General features: G+C 36.5%; 2 protein-coding genes across 5 annotated transcripts in view; both read left to right on the forward strand.

Moving 5' to 3' along the window:
• Positions 1–303: 303 nt before the first annotated feature.
• telo2 (TEL2, telomere maintenance 2, homolog (S. cerevisiae)) lies at positions 304–8,444 on the forward strand. Of its 4 annotated transcripts, none has more exons than XM_016524852.1 (21): positions 304–350; positions 1,169–1,524; positions 1,623–1,903; positions 2,704–2,772; positions 2,863–3,010; positions 3,085–3,187; positions 3,967–4,035; positions 4,133–4,274; positions 4,379–4,515; positions 4,662–4,762; positions 5,298–5,384; positions 5,477–5,565; positions 5,943–6,034; positions 6,115–6,231; positions 6,316–6,387; positions 6,585–6,749; positions 6,832–6,920; positions 6,989–7,088; positions 7,751–7,815; positions 7,901–8,016; positions 8,089–8,441. In XM_016524852.1, the coding sequence occupies exons 2-21, from the start codon at positions 1,223–1,225 to the stop codon at positions 8,199–8,201; spliced, it is 2,457 nt and encodes an 818-aa protein (XP_016380338.1). In that variant the 5' UTR covers positions 304–350; positions 1,169–1,222; the 3' UTR covers positions 8,202–8,441. The 4 variants fall into 4 exon arrangements, with proteins under 4 accessions (XP_016380338.1, XP_016380351.1, XP_016380332.1 ...); XM_016524865.1 differs by lacking the exon at positions 304–350 and adding an exon at positions 378–453 and having other exon boundaries at positions 8,098–8,444; XM_016524846.1 differs by lacking the exon at positions 304–350 and adding an exon at positions 378–453 and having other exon boundaries at positions 8,089–8,440.
• A 556-nt stretch (positions 8,445–9,000) lies between these two features.
• Positions 9,001–20,014, forward strand: part of LOC107718162 (intraflagellar transport protein 140 homolog) — a 32,905-nt gene continuing 21,891 nt past the window's right edge. Inside the window, exons 1-16 of the mRNA XM_016525144.1 lie at positions 9,001–9,131; positions 9,729–9,886; positions 10,933–11,157; positions 11,260–11,381; positions 11,653–11,795; positions 11,881–12,056; positions 12,514–12,605; positions 12,743–12,849; positions 13,525–13,664; positions 13,802–14,005; positions 15,337–15,409; positions 15,569–15,660; positions 16,224–16,351; positions 16,434–16,551; positions 16,890–17,011; positions 17,100–17,283. Coding sequence (XP_016380630.1) covers positions 9,740–9,886; positions 10,933–11,157; positions 11,260–11,381; positions 11,653–11,795; positions 11,881–12,056; positions 12,514–12,605; positions 12,743–12,849; positions 13,525–13,664; positions 13,802–14,005; positions 15,337–15,409; positions 15,569–15,660; positions 16,224–16,351; positions 16,434–16,551; positions 16,890–17,011; positions 17,100–17,283 — 2,073 coding nt within the window. The 5' untranslated portion in view covers positions 9,001–9,131; positions 9,729–9,739. The remainder of the gene's footprint in view (positions 9,132–9,728; positions 9,887–10,932; positions 11,158–11,259; positions 11,382–11,652; positions 11,796–11,880; positions 12,057–12,513; positions 12,606–12,742; positions 12,850–13,524; positions 13,665–13,801; positions 14,006–15,336; positions 15,410–15,568; positions 15,661–16,223; positions 16,352–16,433; positions 16,552–16,889; positions 17,012–17,099; positions 17,284–20,014) is intronic.

Below are 20,014 nucleotides of genomic sequence, written 5' to 3' on the forward strand. Positions count from 1 at the left end.
GCAGCTGCAAGTGACGTAACTGTGACGTCTACTCTAAATTGATATTATTACAATGTTGATATTGATTTTTTTATTTTTTTTTATTTTTTTTTATTATCAGTATTTATGCTGTTTGTTCACACGTAGAAATGAAAAGGGAATTATTTTAAACAGTTTTTGGAGGGCACAAATGCTTTTATAATGATTAACTAACGTATTCTTGATGAACCTAGTAAATGAATTAATAAAAAAGTGATTAACAAAGAACAAGCCTAAGAAGGGTAGCGTGTTCTGTAGCGCCATCTAGTGAACTGTTATGGAATGGTTACGATAGGAACCTTTGTTCAGACGATCTGCTTCTACACGGACACGTATTAGAGCGCAATCACATGGCGTTATGTCAACACGACTGATGCTGCCAGTTATTTCATGTTTTATCATCATGGAATGACTTTAAAACTATAACCAAGTTAAGTACGTTTACTATATAATCACTTACATACATTAACGTTGCGGTATTCATATAGTATATATATGGTTATCCTATGAGGTTTGTAGTTATGCAGCTCTGATACGATACTGTAAATCAATAATTGCATCTCATTTATTAACCTCTTAACTGTCACCCGTCCCCTCTGTGGGACACCTAAGTTTATTTCACTATATTACAATGAAATCCTAATATAATCATGACAAACTTTATATCGTTGGAAAGGTCTAAGACTTCCAAATAAATATTTTACCACAGTTTTTTGTTAAAAAAATTATGTAGGAAAAGTAATTTATGACAAGAGTACATCTCAAAAATCTACATCATAACAGGAGTTCTGACCTTTGTAGCAAAAAAGTCTTCTTCGTTGCCTTTTTCTCTGTCACACTTTAGAAATCATCAGAAATTATATATCAGTTGAAAACTTTAAATGTCAAAATTCATCCTTTGAAACCCATTTTAAAATCAAACATTGCATTACCATGAAAATGGTACATCAAAATCATGTTACAAAATGTTTTTATTCATGAATTATAAAAATTTAAGTTTGGAATAGTGCACTTTCACGTCTATGTTCAAAAATGTGAGTTGACAGTTAAGGGGTTCATTTAAATGATTATATGTCGTATATGACCCGCATATGACAAGCCTCGTCCAACTGCCAAATGTATTCAGTGATATTTTAATATTATGTTGCAGAAGTGATGCTGCATTAAACTGGATCTTCAGCCAAGCATCGGTTTCCGTGACGTCATGGGGTCCGCCGGTACCGAGGCGCCGGTGCGGCTGCAGGTAGACTCGTGCTTGAGGACTCTCTCCGCCTCACGAGACCCCGGGGAGATCGTGCACGCGCTGCGCACACTCACGCGCAACCTGGAGGACGGCGAGTTCACGCGCCTTCACTACACACACGCGATTCAGGTGCTGGTGAGCGCGCACTGCTTCGGCGGGTCGTGTGATGATGAGGAGATCAAGAAGCTCTGGTGTGAGATGTTCCTCAGGGGTCCACCGGACCAAACACTGCTGCTTCTGCTGGACACCATCAGCTCCACAGGGTATGACATCAATATCTATCTATCTATCTATCTATCTATCTATCAATCTGTTATGTCAGTGCTGTACTAATGATGTGTTGTGTCTCTTGCACTCACAGAGAGAGTGCGGCTCTGGAGCGATGCATGTCTGTACTGGAGAAGTTCCTCTCTGCAGGTCGTCTCCAGGTGTTGTTGTGGTCCAGATGTGAGGTGGGCGGAGCCTGTTCAGACTCCCCCCAGCTAAGAGAGACCATCATTGGCCACCTTGCAGCTTTACCCTCCATCACCTGCAACCATCTGCACACAGACACACCTGACGCCTTCTTACCACAGCAGTACTACCCACTGCTGGCCGCCAGCATACTGGACTCCCTGGAGAAGACATGCTGCGCTCTCAGAGGTACACACATTCAGGGCTGAAATACTTGTAAATAAAGAAACCAACACATGCTTAAAACATCATTGCAACCACTACATATCTGAATGCATAATTGCAACCACCACATGTGTAAAGCATCATGCAACCACTGCATATTTTAAAGCATGATTGCAAAGACTGCATATTTTAATGCATTGCTACAACCACTGCATATTTGTATCATCATAATCACTGCATATTTTAATGCATCATTGCAACGACTGCATATTTTAATGCATCATTGCCACCACTGTGTATTTTAATGCATTGATGCATTCACTGCATATTTTAATGCATCATTGCAACCACTGCTGCACATTTTAATGTATCATTGCAAACACTGTATATTTTACTCCATTACAACTACTTCATATATGAATGCATCATTGCAACCACAGAATGTTTTATGCATTGTTGCAACCACATAATATTTTAATGTATAATTACAACCACTACATTCTTTAATGCATCATAACAGCCACTTTATATTTGCATGCATCATTACAACCACTGCATATTTTAATGCATCATTGCAGCCACTACATATTTTAATACATGATTGCAAAGACTAAATTTTTTAATGCATTGTTGCAACCACAGCATATTTTAATGCATTGTTACAACCACTGCATATTTGTATCATCATAATCACTGCATATTTTAATGCATCATTGCAACCACTGTGTATTTTAATGCATTGATGCACCTACTGCATAATTTAATGTATATTTGGTGTCCATCTGTCTTATTGTGCCTCGCTCACGTGTATCTTTCTGGTATAGCGGGACAGGACTGCTCTCTTGGGTTTGTGGCTCAGGTTTTGGGAAAAGTGTGTATCCAAGGATACAGCTGTAAGTTTCATTTTTACGTTACTAATGTAATTTTCCTTCACTGATTGCAACCTGTCTGCTGCATTAGTGTCTGTGTGTATTTCTATGTAGCTCAGATTTTTGAGACTCTGGCACCCCGGCTCTCATCCCTGACCCGTGTGGACCCGCTGTGGCAGCGTGTGACGCAGAGACTGCTGGAGAAGGTTCCAGAAAGATGCACAGAGTGCGTCATCACAGGACTCATACGCAGCCTCAGTGGGTACGAGAGGAGGTTATTAACAGTAATGAATTCTTAATGAATGAGTTGTTAGTTGACACGAGTGTGTGTTTCAGAGCGGCTGCTGTGTCCAGGCTGATGGGAAACCTGGTGGTGACCAATAAGAAAGCTCAGTTTGTTCTCACTCATAAACTGTTATTGCAGCAGTACCAGCACACAGTGAGTAATAACAACAAAATATTAACAACAAATAAGAATGTTACCTTTTACATTCTTTACTAAAAAGTAATATCTTAGTTTTTGGACACTGTAGTAATAGTAATACCATCCTATTCTTTAAAATACTATAAAAAATACCATGGTATAGGAATATTGTAATTATTCAAGACGTTGACATTTGCATCAAAATACCATTATAATTATCAGATACCATAAAATTATTAAAGGATGACAAAATAAGAAAAATACATTCTCAATTTTTAAAGCATAACATACACTGCTGTTAAAAACATAGTACACTTTTTTTGTTTTTGAAAGATGACTTCTGCTCACCAAGGCTGCATTTATTTAATCAGAAATACAGTAAAAACAGTAATATTATGAAATATGATTACAATTTAAAATAACTGTTTTCTAATGTAATATATTAAAAAAAATGTAATTTATTCCAGTGATCAAAGCTGAATTTTCAGCATCATTACTCCAGTCTTCAGTGTCACATGATCCTTCAGAAATCATTCTAATATGCTGATTTGAAACATTTCTGATTATTATCAATGTTGAAAACAGTTGTGCTGCTTCATTTTTTTGTGGAAACTGTGATGCATGTTTTTAAGGATTCTTTGATGAACAGAAAGTCCAAAAGAATATCATCTATTTGAATTGAAAGTTTTTGTAACATTATAAATGTCTTTACTGTCACTTTTGATCAATTTAATGCAACCATGCTTAATAAAAGTATTGACTTTTTTATTTTTCCTGTCTCTCTATGATCTCAGACTGCGTTGTTAAAGTCTGTTCTTGGTTATTTGGCTCTGGATTCAGAGCGTCGGACGCTGCTCAAACAGGTATGATGATAACTATTGTGTCAGTCGTTCTCATAAGTCATTTTTGCATGTAATGCAAAAGAAGTTGTTTAAGAGAAGTTCTAACTGATGTGTGTAGGTCCTTCGGAGTGTGTGTCAGGTGTGGTGTAACAGCAGTGCCGTCAAACACACGTCTGTCGAACAGCAGCTGTACGTCAGTAAAGCTTTGCTGCTGTGTGTGGCTTTACTCAGCCATTCTGAAATACAAGAACTACGACAAGGTAATGCACACGCATACATTCAAATGTGCAGCTTTTTTCCTTATTTAATTTATGTACAGCTGCATACATTTTTCTGGTGTATTATGAGGTTTCCTGTCCTACAGAGATGTTTCAGTGCATGCTGGGAGGTGTCCAGTGTCGTCTAGACAGCAGTATCGAGCGTATTCGTCGGATGGGTATGATCGTGGGCGAGTGTCTCAGTCACAAATTAGACACACCAGGATCACAATTAAAATTCCAGGTTAGCAAGATGAAAGCATCCTGCATATTGCAAAAGTTACAGATGTGCTCATCACATTTCTACTATTACAACTGTGAACTTGAGATATTTGTTTCATTCCTTGACTCTCAATGCTAATTAAGCATCGTCATGTTTTTATGTGTCAGTATGAGGCGGATGAGGAGACCAGAGAGCTGAAGTCATTAATGGAGTCTCCATCTGTTGAGGATGAGGATGATGAACAACAGCGGCCTGATACCTCCACTAGGTAAAATATACACTTCATGTCATTATTTTGTTTACCATATTTTCCGGTATATATGTTTTTTTTAATCGTCTGAAACATGCTGCAGCTTATATTCCAAAACAACTTATGTAATGCAATGAATGTCAAGCATGGAAAACATCTGGATTCATACAGCATAAAAGTTTATTTGTATAACACGTTTCCCACGTGTCGGTAATTTCGCTTTAAATAAATTAGTATAGGCTTGATGTTTATAATAAATGTTGTTTATAACAAATGCCACTATAATTTATGTTTTTCATTCCTGTTCTGAATACCTTTATATTTAAAGGATTTTTTTTTTTAAGTGAGCGGAACTAGCTACATATTTCTAGTGTTTTTAATGTTTGCAAACGTTTGGTTATATTTACCAGTATTTTGTAATAATAAAATGTGACTTTTGGACCAATGCAACAAATTTTTTTCTTACCATGCAATTTTGAACCAGTGCAACTTATTTTAAAATTAAAATTTGCTCTATGTGACACCTCTATGACTTTTTGACATTTTGTTTCAGTCTTCAACCAGAGTCTAAAGTTGAGGGTTCAGCAGGTCAGTCAGTGCCATCAGAAGCTGGTCGCGGGAGTGATTCTGAACTGGACAGGTACACATAAACACACATGAGAACTGTACGTCCAGTGATGTTGCTCACTAATAACATTTCTCTTGAAATGACGTGTCTATTCTTCTCTTAAGTGATGATGATCTGACTCCATATGACATGTCAGCTGATCAGGAGAAGAAGAAATCTGCACCGCCCCGTTACGTCAGAGACTGTCTGGAAGGTGATCTACAGTCAAAAAGTGTTATTTAAGTATTATTTACACAATATTACAGTTTTTATTAAAGGGGTCATATGATGCTGCTAAAAAGAACATTATTTTGTGTATTTGGTGTAATGAAATGTGTTTATGCGGTTTAAGGTTAAAAAAAAACATTATTTTCCACATACTGTACATTATTGTTTCTCCTCTATGCCCCGCCTTTCTGAAACGCGTCGATTTTTACAAAACTAATCGGTCTGAAAAGCGAGGTGTGCTCTGATTAACCAACTAATTAAGGATGATCACCCTGCAATCACAGACCTTTAACTGTCTATTTGCAGTTTTTTTTTTAGATCATTTTCTGAGGCCATTTCATTGACCGTGTCTTTTATTTGCAGCATTAATATCGTCTGATGATGCTGAAAGGGTTGAACTCAGTCTGCAACAGGCAGAAGCTCTCTTTAGGAAGAATGTGAAGGCCACACAAGAGGTCAGAGGTCATCGCAGCAGACTTTTAATGATTAAACTCTTGTATATCTCATTACTCATTAGTTTGAGTGTGTATTACAGGTGAGTGTTCAGTTCAGTAAAGTGCTGCTCCACCTGGAGGACAGATACAGCACAGCACACTTCCACACGCTCCGGCAGAACGCTATGGTGGCCCTCACTGTTACAGACGTCAAACCGGTGAGACATCAGACAGATGATCACAAACACACTCAGCTCTACATAGGAGCATATGGAAGTGACTATGCTTTTTATCTTCTGTAGGTTGTAGATTATTGGACGACAGAGTTCTACTCTCTCAACTACAGCTTGAGACAGAGAATGGACATTCTGGAGGTCAGACCGATGTAAAGAATCCTGAAAAAAATGTATCACGGTTTCCACAAAAATATAAAGCAGCACAACTATTTTCAACATTGATAATAATTAGAAATGTTTCTTGAGCAGGAAATCAGCATATTAGAATGATTTCTGAAGGATCGTGTGACACATGTGACTTCTCAACCACTAAACTAACGCTTCTACTGTTCCAGGTTCTTGCTCTCTCCGCCCAGGAACTGTCTGAGCCAATCATAAATAAGCACGCTGGAGCTCAGCCAATCAGTGCAGTGACAGCTCTAGAGCAGTGTGATGACATCACACACTGGCGGCAGATTGTGGAAAAACGAATCCAGAGTAAAACCAGACGAATTAGCAAGGTAAGACGCCCTCACAAAGGTGCATATTGCACATTAACAATGAAATGATGTCTAATATTGATGTTTAATTCATTCTATTCAGGGTGGGACTCAATCTGTTAAAGCCGTTCCCAACCGTTATGCACCGGTCGCGGGTTTCTTCTTCTTCCCGCTGCTCAGGAGCTATGACAGGTTTGTTTGCATGCAGATTTTCTTTAGCTCATGTTACATTATTGCACTGATTTCATGTTTTGTTATAGGCCGCAGGTGACCTTTGACCTTCTGGGGAGTGATCATCTAGTGCTAGGAAGACTGCTGCACACTCTTGGGCTGCTCATGCACCTGGCCATCAATGCACCGGTACAATCATAATGAAGAAATTAAGACAGCCATAAATAATAGTATTGTAATTTTAATGTTACAATCTAAAATAATAATAATTATTATTATTATATTATATTTTTTTATTAAACACTTCTTTTTTCTTTAACAGTGAAACATTACAATAGTAATATTTCTTGTTTTTATTTAGAAAATTTTATATTTTTATTTAGTAATAATAATAATAATCATCAGCATCATCATAATTCTTCTCTTTGTTGTTGTTGTTCTTCTTCTTCTTATTATTATTTGCCATATTGATATATAATCACAACATTTTGGCCAAATTGTGCATCCCTGCAAACAAGCACAGCAAACCTGGATTTTTTTTTATTGCATTTTAAATCACAATTGCATTAAAAAAAAAAAAATTCTTAAATACTCCATTTTATTTTGCAGTGAAATATTACAATAGTAATTTAGATTTTTTTTTGTATTTAAATTAGTAATAATAATAATAATAATTATAATTATTTTATAGTCATATTGATATATAATAACAAAACTTGGAATTTTTAATTGCATTTAAATTTCAAATCCCATAATTTATCAGAAAAATTGCAATTTGATTTATTCCTCAAATGGTGCAGCCCTATTAGGAATAATACGCACTTCATATAATCATTGATGTTTTATTTCAGGTTGCGTCTCAGATGGGCCGAGCTCTGCTGGATTTTGTTTGGACCGTGCGCTTCCACACTGACCAGTAAGCTTGTGTTCTAGGATGCATTATATTACATGCATATACTGTACATGTCATGATGTTACACTCTCTCTGGCTTTAACTATAGGATGGTGCGGAGGGGCGTTGTGTTTGCGGTTTGTGGTGTGTTTCTGAGCATGCCTGGTGAGAACTTACTCGCAGAACTCGGTGATGACCTGATGGAGACCAGAGCCTGGCTAGCAGGTAGAGAGTGTTTGTATGACTCTTTGTGTTTGTAGATGTGAATGTTATTCATAAATGTGTTATTGCGTGCAGATGTGGCAGAGAATGATTGTGATGCAGACTGCAGGAGTTTGGCGGTACAGAGTTTAATGCTGCTGGACAAAAACCTCAAAACTCAGCTGCAAATCCCAGATATGGAAACCTGAGGAGGGCTGACAATATCACACACTCATCTGGAGAAGATTTTATGACCCTGACATGATGCATCCCTAATTACTGTGGCATTGTTCTTTGGTTTTCATGTTTTGAGTTATTTTTGTACTACTAATGTTTTAGTGACTGTAAAATAAAGAGCTTTTGGGGGTCATTGAAGACTTCTGTTCACAAAACAAAGTTCTTTACGCTTTATGCTGTGCTTTTAGGGAAAACTCATAATTTTATGTCTTAGAAAGCATTTGAGTCTGATATGAACAGCTACAGATATACAGCAGGGTAACATGTTACCAAAATCTATTACCTGACAAGGCATAAATAAAGGTTACCAAAATCTGTTACCCCACTTGATTTCTCCCAGAATGGCTTTAATGTTACCCAAATTCACTCCAGTGATGTCTAAGATGCTCTATTTTATATATTAGAAAGCCTATTGCTCTGATGCGAAAAGCAACAGAAATACAGCAGAGCCACCAAATCTGACAAGGCCTTAATAAATGTTACCGAAATCTGTTGCTCTCCTCTATTCCAGACCAACCTATGTTTAAATTCTAAATAAAAATACAAATGGGTTGATTGTTGACGGCAAACTCATATTATCAAGCTGCGGTTACCCTAATAACCCCATTTTAGACCTAATTTCTACATACATGTGCTGAAACCATAATAACAAAACGCACCTTATTAGCTATTCCACTCGCTTTCATCTCATTGGTTGAAACGCATCTTCCGCGCATTAGCTCCGCCCCTCCGCGCTTCGTCTCCTTTTTGCGTTGTCTGGGCAACCGAAAAAGACGCTTCACAGCTAAAGGCGCGTCGTAAATATCGAAGGGCTAATTTCATCCTTTTATTGTCTAAATTATACATATGCTGCGCGAAAAACACACGGTCATAACGGCAGTGCTGAGTGGAAGAGCTCTCAGGTAAATTCTTTAAACATTCGTTCTTTGAAAGGTTTTTAAAGCGGCAGGCCGCGGTGTGGATTAGCTAACAGAGCTAGCGACACATTTACTAACGCTAAAAACAGATGTAAACAAAATGTTCCATTACACTTCGCCAATGACACCGAAAAAGCTCAAGATAGCATCGCAACAGTTTTACAAGCTTTAGAAATACATCTTATCTACAACTTTATCAGCGCAGCAAACCGTTAACTTTGAGGAGTCACACTTAACGTTACATAAAAAAATACCATGGTACTACCATGTTTTTTGGTCAGACTAACATGGTAACGCCGTGTTTTTGGACACTTTGCTATGTGAAGTACCTTGGATTATCGTTTAAATACCACTGTATTATCATATGGTAAACATGCAGTGTGTATCAAAATACCATGGTATGACTCCTTCGTTGTACCATAGTACCATCATAATAATGCAGTAAGCCACATTAAACCATCTACAGAGTGATTTTTTTATACTGTAGTTGTCATATATAGGTTCTCAAACAATATTGTCAGTGTTAGATTGCTGTTGTAAGATGTGTCTTATGATAATACAGCCTAATAATAATTCTTATAGTTTTGTAGGTCATGGCTGTGTATTTTGATCATCGCGTCGAGGCCCCTGACAGCAGTGGAGCGGCCGTCCTGATCTCATGGCATTCCAGCGTGTGTGTGCTGGCCGTGGGCTCTGTGAACCCCTCCACCGGGGGCTGTGTGGATCTTTACCTGCAACAGGTGAGAGATGATTCTGTACACCTGTCACTGCTTGTTAATGTAGTTATACATTAATATAAATTTTAAGCAACACAATACACTACTGTTCAAAAGTTTGGGGTCTGTAGGTTTTTTTAACATGTTTTTTAAAGTCTTTTCTGCTCACCAAGCCTGCAATTATTTAAACCAAAATACAGTAAATCAGTAATATTGTGTAATATTATTACTATTTCAAAAACCTGTTTTCTCTTTCAGTGTATTTAAATTGTAATTTATTATTATGATACAAATGCTGAATTTTCAGCATCATTACTCCAGTCTTCAGTGTCACATGATCCTTCAGAAATCATTCTAATATGCGGATCTGCTGGTCAACAAACATTTCTTTTTATTTATCAATGTTGAAAATGGTTGTGTTGCTTCATATTTTAGTGGAAACCTTGATGCACTACCATTCAAAAGTTTGTGGTTAGTAAGTAAAAAAAAAAAAAATTAATACTTTTATTCAGCAAATATGCGATCAATATTGATCAAAAGCAACATTAAAGACATTTGAACTTTTTTATTCGTCAAAGAACACTGAAAAAAAGTTTCCACAAAAATATGATGCAGCACAACTTTATAATATGAATACATTTTTCTCGAGCAGCAAATCAGCATATTAGAATGTTTTCTGAAGGATCGTGACACTGAAGACTGGAGTAATGATGCTGAAAATTCAGCTTTGATCACAGCAATAAATTACATTTGTAAGTATATTCAAATAGAAGACTATAAATTATAATTATATTTCATATCTTCTTACAGTATTTTTTATCAAATAAATGCAGCCTTGGTGAGCATAAGAGACGTTTTTCAGAAACATAAAAAATCATTCAAACTTTTGAACAGTAGTGTATGTATTGTTTTATCATTTCAGTTCTAACCTAACAAACTTAATAGTTCACTTAACATGTAATAGTTAAATCTGAATGTTATTTTATGATAAAGATCCAGTATTCTTTCATGAAATAGTGTCAGTGGTGACGTTGAGTTTTAATGTGTTCTGTAATTTGTGTGTGTTCAAGGGGGAGCATGTCGAGCTCTGTCATGTGGAACGGGGATTCAGCCCCTCGTTGTTGCAGTGGCACCCGACTAAACTCCTGCTGGCGGTGGGATGGGAGACGGGCGAGACCATGCTCCTCTCACACCCCTCCGGTGAACTCACACCCCTGCCCAACAACACACACAATGCCTGCATCACAGTGCTGGAGTGGAGCAGTAACGGCGGCCGACTGGTCACGGGAGATCAGGTTACACACACTGCATACATGTATATTTCTCTGTATTGTATAATAAATGCTAATGTTCAGGCTTTACATGCACTGAGTTGAAATTATGTATGTGTGTTACAGGCAGGTGTTATGGCGGTGTGGAGGGTGGACGCTAGAGGGAAACTGCAGGGATCTCCTCTGATAAAACATGACTACAGTAAACCACTGACGTGTTGCATCTTCAGACCTCCACCACCTGCTGAGTGAGTCTCATTTAACCCTCACATCAATAACATAATGATTTCTGAACAGTGTCCTTAAAAGTTAGAGCTAGACTAGAGAGGAAATTCTGAGTTGTGAAAGTTAGAGCATGAAATTAAGAAAACATAACACACTTTAGTATATTCTCTTATAGACTAGTATATTATTTCCATACAAAGTGCTATTTTAAAAAAAGTTTTTCACAAGAGTTGCTACACTTTATATGCTGTGTATCTGGCATAAGAATCCTACCGTGTGTGTTTATATCTGTAGGGATGTGGCGATGCTGGCCCGTGCTGCTGTTAGCGGAGATGAAAGCGCTCTGGACATGTTTAACTGGAAGAAGAGCAATAAAAGAGCAGCGTTTGCGCTGGGATCACAGGAAGGACTGACATTCTACATCAGTACTGCTGATGGTGAGAGATGACAGGATGAGTACTAATGATGTTCAGTTGCTGTGGGTTCGTTCTAAACGCGCGTGTGTGTGTGTGTGTTATTTAGGGAGTGTGTACAGCGTGGATGAGCAGGCGCGGAGTGTGCCATTGGTTTCCGTTGAGAGTAAGATCCAGACGATGTGGTACTCCAAGAGGAGGGACGTTCTCGCCGTGGTAACAGACTCACTGCTGCTCTCTCAGTTCAGTCTTGGACCGGAAGGAATCGCTCAGGAGATCAGTAAGGTAACAGCCAATCAGATCACACCTCATATGTCAAGGCTAATTAGATATCAGAATACAACCACAAAAACCAGACAAGTTCTTTAGTTTTACATCCTCTAATTTCATTTTATTTTAGTTAAAGTTTTAGCAATTATGTTGTATGTTTTTGCATTTAAAATGTTTTTTTTTTTAATGCCTATATAGTTTTTAGTTATTTTAGTACATCAAGATATGTCATATATTATTATTATTATATATATTTTTTTTAAATATGTCTACATAGTTTTTATTACATTTATTTTATTTTAGCTATTTTAGTACACCAAGTTACATTAAATGAAAATAAATGGCAACTAGCTGAAATAAAATAATTAAAAATATATATTTTATTTTAGTTAACATTTATTTTATTTCAAGTTTTTTTGTTTTTTTTTTGTTTAAGTTTTAGTTAAGTATAATAACCCTGGTGTGTGTACAGGTGAAGCTCAGTGGCAGAGGTGTGCAGCACGCAGACATTGTGTGGACAGAAAACGGTTTGCTCATCACTGCATCAGGAGAACAACACATCAGGTTAACAACAAATTTTAGTCCTCTGTTTTTTTTTGTTTTTTTTTAAACCTTGTATATTAAAGTGTTGTATAGTTTCTCAGCAGTTGCCCTGAGATGTTGCATGTGCTCTGATGGTGTGTGTGTGTGTGTTTGTATAGGTTGTGGGATGTGGAGTTGGATGATCATTACGCTCTGTCACTCGATGAGTCTCTGGGCTTTGAGAAAGGAGAACTTCTCAACTGTGTGTCTTTTTGCACTTCTAAACGTAAGACTTCCACTGTTACTTGCTCAAATACGGTCTGAGTTTCTGTATTGTTTTACTACGGTTTACAACCGTACTACCTTTTGGAATCACTAAGATTTTTATGTTGTTGAAAGAAGTCTTTTTATGCTATTTATTCAATCAAAATACAGTAAAAAGAGTAATATTGTGAAATATTTTTACAATTTAAAATGAGTGTTTTCTATTTGAATATATTTTAAAATATTAATTATTCCTGTGATGCAAACCTGAATTTTCAGCATCATTACTGAAAGTGTCACATGATCCTTCAGAAATCATTCTAATATGCTGATTTGCTGCTCAAGAAACATTTATTATTGTTATCAGTTTTGAAAACAGTTGTGCAGCTTCATATTTTTGTGGAAACTGTGATACTAAATGATACTCATTTAGAAAGGGTGCATAAATTGATCAAAAAAGTAAATAAAAAAAAAAATCTAATTTTGCTTAAATGTATATTTTTTCAATTCTTACTGAAAAGACAAAAAAGCTAATAGGTTTGATTCCCAGAGCAATGCATATATTGATTAAATGTATACCTTGAATACAGTTTAGGTCATTTTGTATAAAAGCATCTGCCAAAACACAAATGTGAGTGATTTTATAAGTGTTATTTTGTTGAAAAGTAATCTGAATCTTTGTGTTTTTTATCTGCAGAAGTTCTTGCAGCAGGTACCAGCAGAGGTCGTGTTGCTCTGTGGCACATGGTGACTGTGAGTGATCAGCAGGGAGACACGAAAATACACTGGAAACTCCAAACACCAGCAGAGGTGGAAGGAAACATCTCACAGCTACAAGTGAGCAGTTGCTTTAGATATTTAGGGATATTTCCAACATTATGTTTGACATGCGATTGGTTACTACAGACAGTAATTCTGATTCTTGCTTCAGTTTGTTGAAGTCTGTCTCCCCGTGTCTGTCTGTGTGTCTGCAGTGGGGTTCGAGCTCTCATCTGTTGGCCGTCTGCAGCAGCAGCTGTGTGGTGATTCTGTCAGAGCATGTTCTGTGTTCTCATTACAGCCAGCAGATGGCAGCAGTGCAGCTCACGCCAACACAGCTCAGCCTGGCCAACTTCAACACCAACACACACATCACCTTCCACACAGACACACACATCAGAGCCGTGCAAGTCACCAAGGTAAGACACATTCAATGTGGCACATTCACACAGCAGCACTTTTCTAGTTTCACCTCATTCTGCAAATGTACTGTGTTACTTGCTCAAATACGGTCTGAGTTTCTGTATTGTTTTACTACGGTTTACAACCGTACTACCTTTTGGAATCACTAAGATTTTTATGTTGTTGAAAGAAGTCTTTTTATGCTATTTATTCAATCAAAATACAGTAAAAAGAGTAATATTGTGAAATATTTTTACAATTTAAAATGAGTGTTTTCTATTTGAATATATTTTAAAATATTAATTATTCCTGTGATGCAAACCTGAATTTTCAGCATCATTACTGAAAGTGTCACATGATCCTTCAGAAATCATTCTAATATGCTGATTTGCTGCTCAAGAAACATTTATTATTGTTATCAGTTTTGAAAACAGTTGTGCAGCTTCATATTTTTGTGGAAACTGTGATACTAAATGATACTCATTTAGAAAGGGTGCATAAATTGATCAAAAAAGTAAATAAAAAAAAAAATCTAATTTTGCTTAAATGTATATTTTTTCAATTCTTACTGAAAAGACAAAAAAGCTAATAGGTTTGATTCCCAGAGCAATGCATATATTGATTAAATGTATACCTTGAATACAGTTTAGGTCATTTTGTATAAAAGCATCTGCCAAAACACAAATGTGAGTGATTTTATAAGTGTTATTTTGTTGAAAAGTAATCTGAATCTTTGTGTTTTTTATCTGCAGAAGTTCTTGCAGCAGGTACCAGCAGAGGTCGTGTTGCTCTGTGGCACATGGTGACTGTGAGTGATCAGCAGGGAGACACGAAAATACACTGGAAACTCCAAACACCAGCAGAGGTGGAAGGAAACATCTCACAGCTACAAGTGAGCAGTTGCTTTAGATATTTAGGGATATTTCCAACATTATGTTTGACATGCGATTGGTTACTACAGACAGTAATTCTGATTCTTGCTTCAGTTTGTTGAAGTCTGTCTCCCCGTGTCTGTCTGTGTGTCTGCAGTGGGGTTCGAGCTCTCATCTGTTGGCCGTCTGCAGCAGCAGCTGTGTGGTGATTCTGTCAGAGCATGTTCTGTGTTCTCATTACAGCCAGCAGATGGCAGCAGTGCAGCTCACGCCAACACAGCTCAGCCTGGCCAACTTCAACACCAACACACACATCACCTTCCACACAGACACACACATCAGAGCCGTGCAAGTCACCAAGGTAAGACACATTCAATGTGGCACATTCACACAGCAGCACTTTTCTAGTTTCACCTCATTCTGCAAATGTTTTATTAAAAGTTGATTAAGTTTTTTTTCTGCATCTGTTTGTACAGGATATGGTCGCGGTGTGGAACGGGAAATATATCACTGTGTACGAGCCATCAGGACAAACCCTACATAGCACAGGTACCATAAACACAAAATATTTCCAGACAACAGATTAATGATGTATAATATGCCTTGACTGATGTGCAGGACCACACAGAATCAGGACTTTCTTAAATGCCAGGGCATATAAGAGACACCGAGTCATTTTATGATGAATTCTCTTGTTTTTATCATCAGGTTCTTTCCAGTGTGAGTCTCCTGCTCTTGTGGTTCATGAAGAAAACATTTATACTGTCGAACCAAACCGTGTCCAGATCCGCACACCACAGGTACACACACAATGTGGCACATTCACACAGCAGCACTTTTCTAGTTTCACCTCATTCTGCAAATGTACTGTGATGATTTTACCATAAACCCACAAGTCAGCATCCTTGTTCACCACACGACACAATATTTTTTTATTGCCACATGACCAGAACCAGTGGAATTTATTTACACAACTTTTAAAGAAAAGCAATGTTAAAACTGATTAATATTATTATTAAAAATGTCTGATTGTGCTAAATAATTAAAAAAATCTTATATATTATTTATTTAAATATATGTTATATGTAATAATAATAACAAAAAATTATTTTGTTAAATTATTTAATCAGTGTGAGAAATGTGATTAAATAAAATGTGAGATAAAAATGAAATGTTACGTATACTATATCTGTGTATATGTGTTTAAAAGTTCTAGGTACACACACACGTGTGCAAACTCCACACACACATCCACCATCTTTATCATATGAAAATACACATAGAACACAAAGTACACAGTGACTGTTCACATTTCCAAGTTTGTGTTTCATGAGTGTGTGTTTGTGTGTGTGTGAATGTCCAGGGCACCGTGAAGCAGTTGTTGGCGTTTTCTGAAGCGGAAGGAAACCCGACACAGCTGAGTGTGTGTGGATCTTACCTGGCTGTGGGAACAGATACGTGTCATGTCAGAGTCTTTGACCTCACACGCAGGTAAACACCCACTAATCTACTCAAACGTGTGTAAATGTATACAGTATATGTGTGTGTAATGCGTGTGTGTTTGTGTGCACAGGGAGGCCAAAGCCATGGGCGTCACGAAGAACCTCTCTGAGCTCATTCCTGACCTGGGCGCTCTGAGATCAGTCAGATGCAATGCCAGCGGCAGTCAGTTGAGCGTCCTCATTGCACAGGTACAAAAAAGACTGTTCTTAAAGGGATTTTGCTCTTTTGAAATACAAGTTTGATGCATGGTAATGTTCACAATGCAAAAGCCTCTTTCCTAGTCGACCAAGATAGAATATTAAAACTGAACTGCAGAAATGCAGCAGGTGGAAAATGGTAATGAAAAACCAAATTGTGACTTACAAATTCCCTTTTTTTTTTTCCAAATGTTTATTGAAAAGAAGAGAAATAACAAAATAAGGCATCATAAAATTTAACAAAACGGTAACATATCATATAAGCTTTATCAACATGAATCTGTCATATATAGCGGATATAACAGATAAATGTGTTTTGTGCATTGTAGGTGAACGGGCGGCCGGATAATAAAGTGTATTTCTATGACATCGAGCTGGACACGCTGTCTCACTTCGACTTCTTCACAGGGAGGCCAGAGAGCAGTCTCGCACAGTCCGAGGACAGTCAAAGGTACCTATGTTTCTGTTTGTGTGGTCTCACAGGAACAGAGATGAAGATAAGCGAACGTTCATTGTGAAAATTTGTATTTGAATTTAAGAACTCGATGTGAGGGGGAGTTGGCCGCCCGCTGCCCTGTTTCTCAGTTCTGGGACGAGAACGAGCCACGTCTGTTTGTGTGTGAAACGGTTCCCGTGAATTCTGACCTCCTCTGCAGCATCCAATCACAAACAGAGAAGGTAAAACACAACCTAATGAATATGAAATTAATTGATTTTTATTTCTTTTTTTATTACTATTTTACTTATATTTTTTCATATATTTTTATTTCATAAATCATATTTAAGTAATTATAAATTAAGTATGATTTAAAAGCTTAAACTCTCATAATTCATCACCTATTTTATTTGATTTTGTTTTATCTAGCACCTAAATAAAATTTCATAGGAACCTAATTTTTTGTGATATCAACCTCAAATTTGGAACACTTGATTAGACTTCTAGCTTTAATTTTTATTTTTTTTAGTCGAACTTGATTCAACTTATAGCTTTGTTTTCCTTTTTTTTTTTGGTTAGTATTAGTTATCACCTATTTTGTAAAATATGTATTTTGTATAAAAAAAAAAGTTTAGTGCAGTAAATGTGCGTAACTGTAAACTTAAGCTTCTTTAACTTTATTTATTTATTTATTTTTTCACAAAATTCAGTCCAAACATTGTATGTGAGATATGGGAAAGTGGCTAAATAATTTACAAAAGGATTTTCAAGACAAATCTAACTCAAAGATTAAAAAAAAAATGCGTAGCATCATCCTTTTTTAAATCAGTTTATTCCTGGTTCAGAACAGACACAAATGTCAGCATTTTTGAGAATCATAGGTGTGTTTGAACATGAATCTAATGGCCAAAAAACTACTGTAGTGATCGATACTGATATGTACAGAGCAGGATGATCATTTGCTGATTACTCAGAAACTGTTATTGTCAACTAAAACTATTAAAAATAGTTCATTGAAATTAAGCTGAAGTAAAAAATATAATTAGAAATATTGAAAAACCTGAAATTAAAAAAAACGTAGAAATTAGAAATGCTGCCTTGGCAGCTATGTTTAAGGTAAAATACTAAAATTACTAAAAATAAATATAAAGTAAAACTAAATAGAAATAAAAAAGCAACAAAATTACTAAAACTTAAATGAAAATGAAAATAGAAAATAAAAAAAATAAAAGCTAATTGAAAATAAAAATATTTGAAAATGTCAGCAGATGAAAACTAATTTGCTGTTGCTGATCCAGTGCTATTTTAGTATTTTTATATCCTATTAAAATTTGTATTAATATTTTGAATGATCTTTTATTTTATATTTTTAGTGTTTTCATTTTTATTCGTTTTTTTAATTTATTTTTATTTCAGATTTAGTTTTAGTAACATTAATACTTAAGATTTATCTTATTTTATTTCAGTCAGTTGCCATGCACCATTTCTTTTTTTTTTTTATCTAATATTTATATTGAATTTTTATTTCAGCTTCATTTCAGTTAAAGAAAACGATTTCTAATAGTTTTAGTTTTAATTAACAGTAACAACACTGTACTGATCATCTCAAAATATAGGCCAATTGATATCCTGGTTAATCGCAACTAAAAATACTGTCTAGGTAGGCAGCTTACTAGGTTTTAAAATACAAGTATATTTGGCCTGTGTTTGACTGAGTCACAGTGAGTGAGTGAAACATCCCCTGTGTTCTGCCTGCCTGCGGCAGGTCTGGGTGTATGTGGAGGACGTGCGAGATGGCATGATTACCAGTTACCATCCATTCCAGCGAAAAGGGAGGTTTTATGTAAAGTGATCTTTATCATAAAAACGATTTCCTACTGATAAATGAGGTAACAGTGAGCCGAACGTTTGTATTGTATGAGTGTTGTCATTGATTTCAGACACAAAATGCATTCCCTGTCATATTTCCACAGAGGACACACACACACACACATACTGCCGTCTCCCTGTTCGAATGAAATATACAGAAGTGGCTTTTAGGAAGGGTGTGTGTGCGTTTCATGTTTGTAATGGGAATTGTATTGTTCTTTGCGTGCTTGTAAGGTTACTGATGTTTATATGTAGGTGTGTGTAGCAGCTTCCCAAAAGACGCCTGAGTGTATGAGAGCTCTACCGTAGAAGACACAGATTTCCATGACTGTACGGGGTGTGTGTACTCTACGTTCCTGCTGTATTGTTTTAGTTCATTTTAGCAACAGATGAAACGGCGAGGAGAGGAAAAGAGCTCGAGTTGAGTGATCTATTGATGCCTATCTTTAACAATCACATTCTCAAGAACTGTGACGGATCCCTGTAGGGTTTGTCTGTGTCACGGACTGTCGGATATGTTTATATGACCTTTAACCTTTTACCTTATATGACCTTTAACTTTTTAAAGGATAGTGCAGCTAAAAGATTTTCTATCATTCCAAACCTGTGTAACTTAAAATAACTGTTTTCTGTTTAAATATATTTTAAAATGTAATTTCCTGTGATCAAAGCTGAATTTTCAGCATTATTACACCAGTCTTCAGTGTCACATGATCCTGCAGAAATCATTCTAATATGCTCAAGAAACATTTCTTAGTATTATCATGTTGAAAAAACAGTTGTGCTACTTCATATTTTTATGGAATACATTTTTTTCATGATTCTTTGACCATTTTCAGGTGAGCTGTCCCTTATTTATGCCAATAGTTTCTGTGCATGTAGTAAAATTAATTACTCACGTTATCATCGCTCAAGTGTCAGTCTGGAATCAGGGGTCACAGTAGAGTATAACGTGTGTCTCCATTCATTTCCTCTCATTCAGACTGTCCTTGACTCTCTTCTGTGCTCACCGATCTCTCTCACACACGCACACACACACACACAGTCAAACCCAGAAAATCCCCTTTGAGTGTTGAATGGCTTTATGTTTATTTCTTTAATAATATTATACCAGTCCCGCTCAGGGTGAAATGTGAAATTTTAATAATA

Source organism: Sinocyclocheilus rhinocerous, unplaced genomic scaffold (assembly GCF_001515625.1).
Source record: "Sinocyclocheilus rhinocerous isolate Xijiao unplaced genomic scaffold, SAMN03320098_v1.1 scaffold1694, whole genome shotgun sequence".
NCBI classification, from domain to species: domain Eukaryota; kingdom Metazoa; phylum Chordata; class Actinopteri; order Cypriniformes; family Cyprinidae; genus Sinocyclocheilus; species Sinocyclocheilus rhinocerous.

Coding starts and splice junctions, on each gene's coding strand:
- telo2 (XM_016524852.1), top strand. CDS start 1,223: ATGGGGTCCGCCGGTACCGAGGCGCCGGTGCGGCTGCAGGTAGACTCG. Junction 4,275..4,378: donor AATACAAGAACTACGACAAG/GTAATGCACACG, acceptor CCTGTCCTACAG/AGATGTTTCAGTGCATGCTG. Junction 5,385..5,476: donor AGTGATTCTGAACTGGACAG/GTACACATAAAC, acceptor TCTTCTCTTAAG/TGATGATGATCTGACTCCAT.